Raw genomic sequence first — 9,944 nt, 5'->3', positions numbered from 1 at the left:
GACAAATTGTTGTCATTTTCGACCTATTTTGTCTTCCAAGCTTCATTTTCTAAATTTTGAAACAAGAATGGGAGCATGTAATCCATTTGTTGCCCATCCAAAATCACAACATGATAAAGATACTCAGGGATTCCTTAGATTGTAGCAGAGATGAACACCAACTCAATTCGTTTAGGCTTTTGAGCACCCTATGAAATGTGTGTTTTTGAATTTTTTTTTTCTCCCCCATCCAAAATGCTTCTCATCATAATTTCCAAGATGTAGTTCATAGAAAATGATAGAATATCACAGTTATGAGTCCTTGAAAATTACTTCTAGTTTAGTTATGAGTTCAGTGATAGAAAGTTGATATATTACAGATTCTATAATACAATTTTACCCACATAGAAAATTCTACTATACCAATACTTTAACCATCTAATTCTTCATACTTTTCACATCCAAATTCTTATTTACTTCCAAATCCACATCCTTGTTTCATATAGCACTACCTCTAAATCACTATACATTCATGTGCACATGTGTTGGGTGCACATGCTAATTTATTTATAAAAGTGAAATGTTGCACTTAGTAACTAATCTACAGAGGGGAAATGATGCACGCGACAAGGACAGCGGAAGAAAACCCTTACCTAAACGACTCGGTAAAGTTGAAATAGAAAGTGGAAGTCATAGATACACGAAAGTCAGTAATGAGATGGTAAGAAAGAGCGCTACACTCAACTTGTTACACGATAACATGTGGAACTTCTAGATGCCATCTTCCAAAATTCAAATCCCATTCTCACGGCTGCACAATCGAAAATCGGCGGCCCAATCCATGAATGAACACCAAGACGTGATGTCTACGTAGTTGGTGATATGTCACTTATTCTCAATGATAAACAACTAATTCATTATTGTATTACGGGCGAAATTTGGTTGATGGGTTATTTTGGGGATGGATTTTTTTTAATTAAAATATATAGATAATATTCACTTAAAACATTATTTAATATATTATATTTTTATTAAATATTATTTATAATTTTTGAGTTAAGAGATTTATCTTATAATCTATTACTAGGGGATGTGTAAGTTTATTGGTGTATTTTTTAAAATAAAATTATGTTTTAGATAGAAAAATAATATCACTTATAATTAAAAAGATGAATAATATTGATAATAATAAAAATATTTCAACAAGAGATTTATATAAATTATTTGAAGATTTATGTTAAATGTCTATATCAATTTCATATATATTTATATAATTAATCTTATATATAATGAAAAATAACAATTTAAACCATAAAAAGTAACATAGGATGCCTCTCAACCCAAATTAAATCCCTACTTAAAATAAATATATACTGATTAAAACCTTACCTTACAGTGCCAAGCCCAGGGAGACCGAAGTTCAAATCTCATTGAGTACAATGACCTGCTGTGGTGGCGGCTAGAGGGGTGGATTCCCCTTTCCCGTGAGTCTGCTCTTGCTAAAATCATAGGAACTTAGTATACCCGACTTGCAGGTGGTTAGTTACGCTCTTAGTGTTATAGTGGCAGCTATGAAGTTTGATCCTGGGTCTCCCATAGATTAGGCCTGAGGTTAAAAAAAAAAACCTTACCTCTTATAATTTCTGAATTCCTACTCCCCTTCTGTCTGGAAATGTCACCTTCTGTCTGGAAATGTCATAGTTTGCAAATGGAAGCAGCTGGTTCTAAATTTTTGTTTATATATATATAGAAACTCCGATCTGGTTTTCTTCAAGTAATAGTACTGTGTTCATCCATTTGTGAAGGTTGCTTGTTCGTCGATAATGGCAGAAAGAAAGCCCCATCTAGTAGCGGTCCCGTCCTTGGCTCAAGGCCATCTCATTCCATTCCTTCAGCTAGTCAAGCTTCTCGCCTCGCGCAGCGGCTTCACAGTTTCGTTTATCACGACCCCGGGAAATGCGAAACGTCTGCAGCCGGAGGTCGAGGGTTTGAATCTGGACATCCGGCTGGTACCTATTCCCTTGCCTCCAATCGAGGGTGTGCCCCCGGGAACCGACAGCACAGACAACGTCCCCATGCACGTCGTTCCGTTGCTCTTTGCTTCCTCGCACAAGCTGGCGGCCGCGTTTCAAGAATGGTTGGATCAACAGATGGTTGGTTCTTCTCCGGTATGCTGCATCATCGTGGACATGACAACGGGATGGGCTCGCCGTGCGGGTGCCAACCTCGGGATCCCCGGCGTGGCTTTCTACACGTGTGGGGCGTTCGGGTTGTCCCTCGTGCACTTCGTCTTTAACCGCACCTCGTACGACGACGACGAGTCTTTTGATGTATCGGAGCTCATCTTCGGGCTTAAGCTCCGCAGGTCCGACTTGACGGTATCGTGGCGTGATCCGGAATCTCATCCGCTCTGGAATTTTCTGAGGGAGGAGGTTAACGGGAGCTTGGAGGGGCTGGGCATAATTATTAATACGTTTTACGAGTTGGAATCCCGGGCGATCGATTACATTGGGAGCCTCACCGGGAAACCTGTCTGGAACATTGGTCCCCTGCTTCCTCCCGCTGCTATAGGCCAGACGGGGATAGATCGCCGGAAAATTCGAAGCCGCGGCAAGGTGGCGGATATCGACGAGGATGAGTGCTTGCGGTGGCTAGATTCCCGGCGTCCGAATTCGGTGGTATTCGTGTGCCTAGGGAGCCAGTTTTTCCTGAATGAAAACCAAATCGGTGCGCTGGCTTCGGGGTTGGAGAGTAGCGGGCAGGCCTTCGTGTGGGCCATCAGATGTCCTTCTCACACGGATGTGAAAGGCTCCAAAGAGACGGAGGTGGGGCTGGCGGAGGGATTCGAAGAGAGGACGAGAGAGAGGGGGCTGATCATATGGGGATGGGCGCCTCAGCTCTTGATTCTTTCGCATCCTTCAGTGGGCGCTTTCTTGAGCCACTCCGGGTGGAATTCTACGCTGGAGAGCATCAGCATGGGAGTCCCCATGATCACGTGGCCCATGTTTGCAGAACAGCCCTTTAACTCTAAGCTCCTGGTAGAACGTTTGGGGATAGGCATACAGATGAAGGGGAAGTACGAAGAGCTGTCACCATGCTTTTGGCAGAGGAAGAAGGAAAGAGCATGAGAACCAGAGCCGAGGCGCTGAGTAAGGTTGCTAAAATAAGTGTGGACAAAGAAGGATCTTCTTATAGTAATTTGGAGTCTTTTGTTCAAGAAATGGAAAAACTGCATCACAATCTGGTTGTGTTGCCTCGCGTGAATGGATATAATGAATAATTAAAGTGGTGCTGGTCTCGCAAGGGAGTGGAAACAAGCAAGAAACTATGGGACTTGTCACGCCTCGTCCAGAATTGCCGATGTTGTTCTGGTTATGTTATGGATTTTATAATAGAAGCGTGGCTTATGTTTTTGATTTAAATATGCAGTGTGAGAATTTCATGATTGGATAAGAAGGATATATTTATGTCGGGCACACATAAAGTGTGAGATTGTATATGGTGAATAATCCCACTTATGCTTAAGTGGAATCCTTATGGGATCATATTTAGATGAAGTGTGAGAAGGGAAGATCTTTATGTTTGTTTGGATTAAAGTGTGAGATTGTATATGGTGAATAATTCTACTTATACTTAAGTGGAATCTTTATGGGATCATACTTAGATGAAGTGTGAGAATGGAAGATTTTTATGTTTGTTTGGATTAAAGTGTGAGATTGTATATGGTGAATAATCTCACTTATATTTAAGTGGAATTTTTATGGGATCATGCTTAGATGAAGTGTGAGAATGGAAGATCTTTATGTTTGTTTGGATTAAGTAGATCTTTATGTGATTATATTTAAATGAAGTGTGAGAATAAAAAATCTTTATGTTTGTTGGGGTAAATATACAAAATTTTATAGGTAAGTAGAAATTATTTATAGAGAATTTATGATAATGATAATAATTTAAATTTTAAAGTTGTTTTGTATTTTTTTTTTGCAAGTGAGAGAATTTTGTATTATATGAAATTTATATGGGGTATATCATGGTAGTGATTGTGTCAAAATATTGTAGCATTTAGCTTAATCATGGAAGCCCAAAAGGTATGAGACAAAAAAAGATGCTAAACTTTCCAAAAAATTAACTTGAGCCAGGAAACCAAGTGCATAATACTAAGAAGAAGATGGTTGGAGGAAGAAAGATGGATTGCAGCCAACAATCCTACATTCTAAGTATAGAGCACCAAGTAAAGAAGAACACAGGAAAGACAACATTGATATCTAGGTGGTTTTACAAAACATGTTCGGGTCCATTTGCTGATTCACATTCTGCTATGATACCTATTCCGGAATTGGTGTTGGACCATTGTAATCATTACTATTGGACTTAGGAGTAATGCTTGCGCTCAAGTTGCTAACCAGTTTTTCTGACGTGGAGGGGATGTCTTGGGTAGGAGGTGGGCCCATGCTTAGGTGTGATTTTTGCATTGTGTTAAGAGGGTAGTGTCGTGCTCCATAGTAGTTGCGAGACTTTGAGAGGATGAGGTAGAGATAGAGGTGGTAAATGAATGTAAATAGAAGCCCAAAGCACCAGCCATTTCCTTCATCGCAGCTTTGGCATTGCCCTAGTAGTAATCGAAGTTGAGGAGGTGAGCCTCGAGCACCAACGAGCTCTCCTCATGATCCTAAAGATAGCGACCAAGCATGTTTTGTAAAGCCCAAGCATTGTCACCTATTGCGGACATCCATAAATTACAGCTCCACCACCATGCTCTAATAACGATGAGGGATGTTGGCATTAAATCGGTCCAAGCCCAAACCGTGCCAAGGTGGAAAGAGGGATCTACCTCTGCCTCTGCCTCGCTGCAAGGGCACCCCCTTTCACAGAAGTGCATGTCCATATCTGAGTTGGAATGTCTTACATCTTTCATCTCCATATTTAAGTTGGAATGTCTTACAGAGCGTGCCAAGCATTTAAAATTAATAAATAAATAATTCAAAATGTTTTATTTTTTTAAGATTTAATAAAATCTAAAATTAAAATATATTTTCACTGTGTTGAGAGGTGTTCTCTAATTCACTGTATTAAAAATGTTGTAATGCGTTCTCTAATTCACTATGGTAAAAATGTTGTAATGTCTTGTTTTGTGAACATTTTGACTAGATCAAATTACATAAAAAAATAATAATAGCAATAATTAAAATAAAATAAGATAAAATAGTCAATTTATTATTCGTAGTTTTTAATTTTAAGTTTTAACTACCCATGACTTTGTCCACCCATAATTTTGCTCATAATATTTTTATATAAATATATATAGATATAAATAAAAAAAAAAATTAATAATTAAAATAAAAAAAAAATTTATAAAGTCGACTTCGGGTAGCTCAAGTGGGTATGGTCGTGAAATGAAGTTTCACTGAACCTGAAATCTTGGGTTCGAATCTTGTGCTACCCTCCTCCTAATGAGGTGAATAATGGACATGTAAACACGAAAATAAAAAAATTCTACCAAATTTATAAAAAATAAAATGATAAACTTTATAAAATAAAAAATAAAATTAATAATTACAATATAGATATAATATAAAAAATAAAATTAATAATTAAAACAAAACAAAAACCAAGTACTTGCACGAGGCTAGAAGCTCAACCACCTCAAGAATTGGAATGAGAAAGTGCTGCGCTGCATGGGTTTGTTTTTTAAAGTCAAGTCTACCCTCCACCATGTTAGGAGAGAGTTTTAAAAAGATATTTAAGAAAAGGTATCGTTGAAGCTGTACTTAAATTATTTCAGTATTTTTAATTGATAGTATCGTTGAAGATGTTTTGGTATTTTTAATGGGATTATCAACAAAAGCTTACATTGATATCTAGATTTTATAGATTATATTATTCAAAAATATATTTACAAAATATTAAAATTATATTATTATATTAATTTTTATTATTTAAATATTAAATAATATAAATTTATATTGTTTTATTTTAATTATTTGAAATATTTATAGATTTAAATTGGAAAATATATAATTAATATTATGACAAAACTGAAATATGACCGTTCTACCAATTTGTCGAATGATTGGATCCTCCTTATTGAAATGTGAAGAAATATTTTTAGAAAAAAGGAAATAGAATGATAAAAATATCCCAGATCAAAGTAATATTTGTGTATATTTTTAAAAGGAAAAAATAAAAGTTACAAGATTCTACATTATGACAAGAGTATGTAAGTAACTTATAAAATATATATATATATATATTTCTTTATATATATATTACATAATATAAAATTTTAAAATATAAAAAATTAATTATAATTTTATTAATTGCTAAATATTTTTAAATAGATAAGGGATTAGTTTTTGGTCCAGTTTGGAGGCTTTGTTTTTTTTTTTTCTTTCTTTCTTTCTTCTTCAGTTTTTCTATACTAATTTTTTATTTCGAGTCAAGGCATCCCCTTGAGGTGAGGTGAGGTGCAGTGGATTAAGCAACTTTTTCTGAAATGTCATAGTTATCAGATCAAATCAACTGACAACAAAAAATAATGAAAAGATATCAGCAACAAAGACAACCCTACAATCTACCTATGCCAATTTGCAAGTCCCCGAGTCCTCCATTGTAACTGCTCATAATTAAACAACCTCTGCCACAAATGTAGCAGGCTTCTCCTTATAGCAAATGAAAAAATATCCCTTATTGGAGATTGCTCCAAAGAAAATAGGAGTGAAAATAGAACATATGTGGCTACATGCCACTATATGCCAATTTGTCGGACTTTGGCCATGAGAAAGGATGTTGATAAGTTGGATTAGAAAAAATTGGATGCTCAAAGGGGATCTAGAACTTAAACTATGCTTAAAAGGGTTTTTCACTACAATCTTCAACAACATAGACGACAAGGAAAAAATCTTTAAGGGAGGCTCATATTTCATGGATTTAGTGGGTCTATTCATGAAACTATAGGTTCAAAAGTTCAACCCCAAGAAAGAGTATTTCTCCTCGACACCAGTTTGGATATGCCTTTATTCTCTCACCCAAGAGTACTAGGACTACAACATCCTAGAAGGAACTAGAAATGCAATTAGAAAATTTGTGATGATATATAAAACCACCAAACACGACTAATATACCTCTTATGCGCACCTCTGTTCCTATCTAGATCTCTTGCAACCACCCCCAACTAGCATACTCTTAAGCAACAAGGACAAAATCTAGGAACAACCAATCTATTATGAAAACATCATATTAAGTTGCCACAAATGTTATGAATATGGTAATTTGTTCCAAGAGTGTCTAGAAGATCACACTCAAATTAGTGCAATGACATCCCCAATTCAATATCAAGAAGGGTTCACCAAGTTTCCAAAAAAAAAACAATAATATTAATGAAGAAAGGTATGGCCACTATGTTGTCCAAAAATGAGGAAGAGCAAAATCAGTTTGCAATTCTACAACAACTATCAGAACATGGATAACTATAAAAGACAGAACAACAACAAGAGAAAGATCTGAGGTAGACCAGTCAACTTCCACCAGAACACAAATGACAAATACATCCATTCCACTGATCAGAATCATCCAGAAGATCCAGAAATGGAAGAAAATATTCTAGAGCAATTTGACGTTGAAGATGATAAAGGCATGGAGTTGTAGGACATATATTTGTAGTCACTAACTAAATAGTGGCACAATAAGGACCTGACAAGAATACTGGAGGAAAAAGTGCAGCTCATAGCTGTTGTAGTTGTTACAACAACACCCAAAAAAATTTAGCCCAATACTTGAATTTTGGGGCCCCCTCTGCTTTCTATGGTTTCAATGGTTATGTCTATGATTGATTAGATTTTTCAATGACCTCACTGCCATAACACATTATGATTTCCCATGCTTTCATGATGCATATCACACATACTCATCTTTCTTCATCTTCATTCTCATTCTATTGAATGCATTAAGGTTTGTGTAGTGATTGTTTTATTCAAGAAAATTCAAGCCCTAGGTCTCCATGGTATGCATTGCAAATGATAGGCAAACATTTTGTGTTGTTGGTTGTTCTTTACTTTGGTTTTCATTCTCTGATTTGCATCTTCAAGCCTCAACATTCATGAGTATTATGTAGCATTTTTAAGTCATGCTAGTTGCATCATCATTGTTGGAGATTGCATTCTACAATGATGTTTTTTGGTTATTAAGTTGGTTCATGTGCCTGAATATTAAATTGGTTTTCAAACAAAAGTATATTTTTTCCAAATTAATGCAACATCTTGCACTTTATTTTTTACTATTGCATATTATTTTGCTTTGAAGGAATGTGATGATGATGCAAGACCTAATTTGGCATAAGCTTTTGGTCATGAATGAGGTCATGAATTCAAGAGTGGATCTTCAAATACACATTATGCATTAAACTTGTTTCAAGAGAAGGCATTGGAAACATCTTTGTTACTTGTATTTGTGAATCTTTTCAAGGTTTCTTTTAGTTTCTGGTGGAGCTAATGCTAGTAACTTATTAATGAATTAGATTGGCCAGTGAAGAACATGTATGTTTATTTTACAAAGTCCAATTGCAGTGGCTTGAGCAAGAAAACTTGTATACATTTCATTTCCTAATTGACTAAAACTCAAAGAATGTGCATTATTCCTCAATCTCATGCTCTCTAAAACCATATTAAGTTTAAAATGAAATCATGCAACCATTACATGTTTGAAGCTTCACTCTTCTCACTTCAAAGAACGAGTCTTTGAAGATAGAACCTAAAGAGTTAATGGCATAAATGAATCATAATAGAAAATGGTAGAAGCATGAAACTAATATGACAAAAGTGCTCACTCTCATTAATGATAAAAGTTCTAAGTAAATATATTTTTTTAATTATTTCAAATACACATATTAAACTTTCATTTACTTCTTATTAGTCTCGTAAGTTTTTTTGTAGTGTTTAATGAAGGTGTTGAGAAACAATGAGCATTGACAAACAATTCAAGGGACCGTTGAAAAAATACATAGAATAACACAATTAAAACAACGCATTGAAAAATAATTAAAGCAATGCGTTGGAGGATAATAATGCAATGCTTTGATGGATACATTTTAATGCAGCGTATCATTGTAGTGCATTGGATGTCATTCTACAATGTGATGAAGGGTGTAGAAATAATGCCTTCAAAACCCTAAATTACAATATGCCGCAATTATAAGGTGTGTTGGAGAAATAAGGAAAATGCTTGGTTGATATACAACGTGCATTGAAAGGAGACATCACAAGGAATACGTTGACTAATGCATTAAACGTACGGCGTTGGGTATGAGATATAAGGCAACGTTGGAGAACTATTCAAGAATGGTTGGATCACCAGATGACTAGTAAGTCGGGTCCTTCTCCGGTATGCTGCGTCATCGTGGACATGACAACGGGATGGGCTCGCCGTGCGGATGCCAACCGCGGGGGCCACCCTTATCCCGATTGCAGGTCGATAAACCGGCTGACATGGAAGTGTGGACCCATCCTTTTATCTAAATATTATTAAATAATTTATAAATATCTAAATATCAAAAAAATAATTTTTATTTTATTAGTTATTATTTTAAGTTTTTTTTGTTTTTTAATAAATATAGATATATAAAATACAGTTTATTATATACTTAATTTTTTTTTATTAAAATTATACATTTCAATTATATGAATTTTTATTTTTTTATGTGGGAACATTATTGAGGACTAAATTTATATAAGGAGAATATTTCCACGTTTATTTTTTTTACAAATGTATATATTGTTTATGTCATGTCATCATTATTTTTTTATTGTCTTTTTCAATTTTAAAGACAAGATTCACTAACCCCGTCTATTTTTGTGTCACCTCTTCTGCCCTCTATATCAACTCTCCCGGCAGTTCCCAATAGTTCCGGTTTTTTCCCTTTGTGTTGGCTTTCCCGGCTATTCTGGCAGTTCGTGGAAGTTCCGGCTTCTGCC

The 9,944-nt window shown here is 35.4% G+C and overlaps 1 protein-coding gene across 1 annotated transcript; it reads left to right on the top strand.

Moving 5' to 3' along the window:
- Positions 1-1,802: 1,802 nt before the first annotated feature.
- Positions 1,803-3,107, top strand: LOC149155833 (scopoletin glucosyltransferase-like). Its single transcript, XM_089444543.1, has one exon. It carries the CDS (start codon positions 1,803-1,805, stop codon positions 3,105-3,107), a length of 1,305 nt encoding a protein of 434 aa, XP_089300669.1.
- Positions 3,108-9,944: the final 6,837 nt, after the last annotated feature.

Source organism: Pinus tabuliformis, chromosome 9 (genome assembly GCF_031772625.1).
Source record: "Pinus tabuliformis cultivar Carrire ecotype Pingquan chromosome 9, CPIR1, whole genome shotgun sequence".
Classification (NCBI taxonomy): Eukaryota; Viridiplantae; Streptophyta; class Pinopsida; order Pinales; family Pinaceae; genus Pinus; species Pinus tabuliformis.
This window is presented reverse-complemented; position numbering and strand designations above follow the sequence as displayed.

Excerpts from the sequence above, each read along its gene's own strand:
- LOC149155833 (XM_089444543.1), top strand. The coding sequence starts at position 1,803 with ATGGCAGAAAGAAAGCCCCATCTAGTAGCGGTCCCGTCCTTGGCTCAA.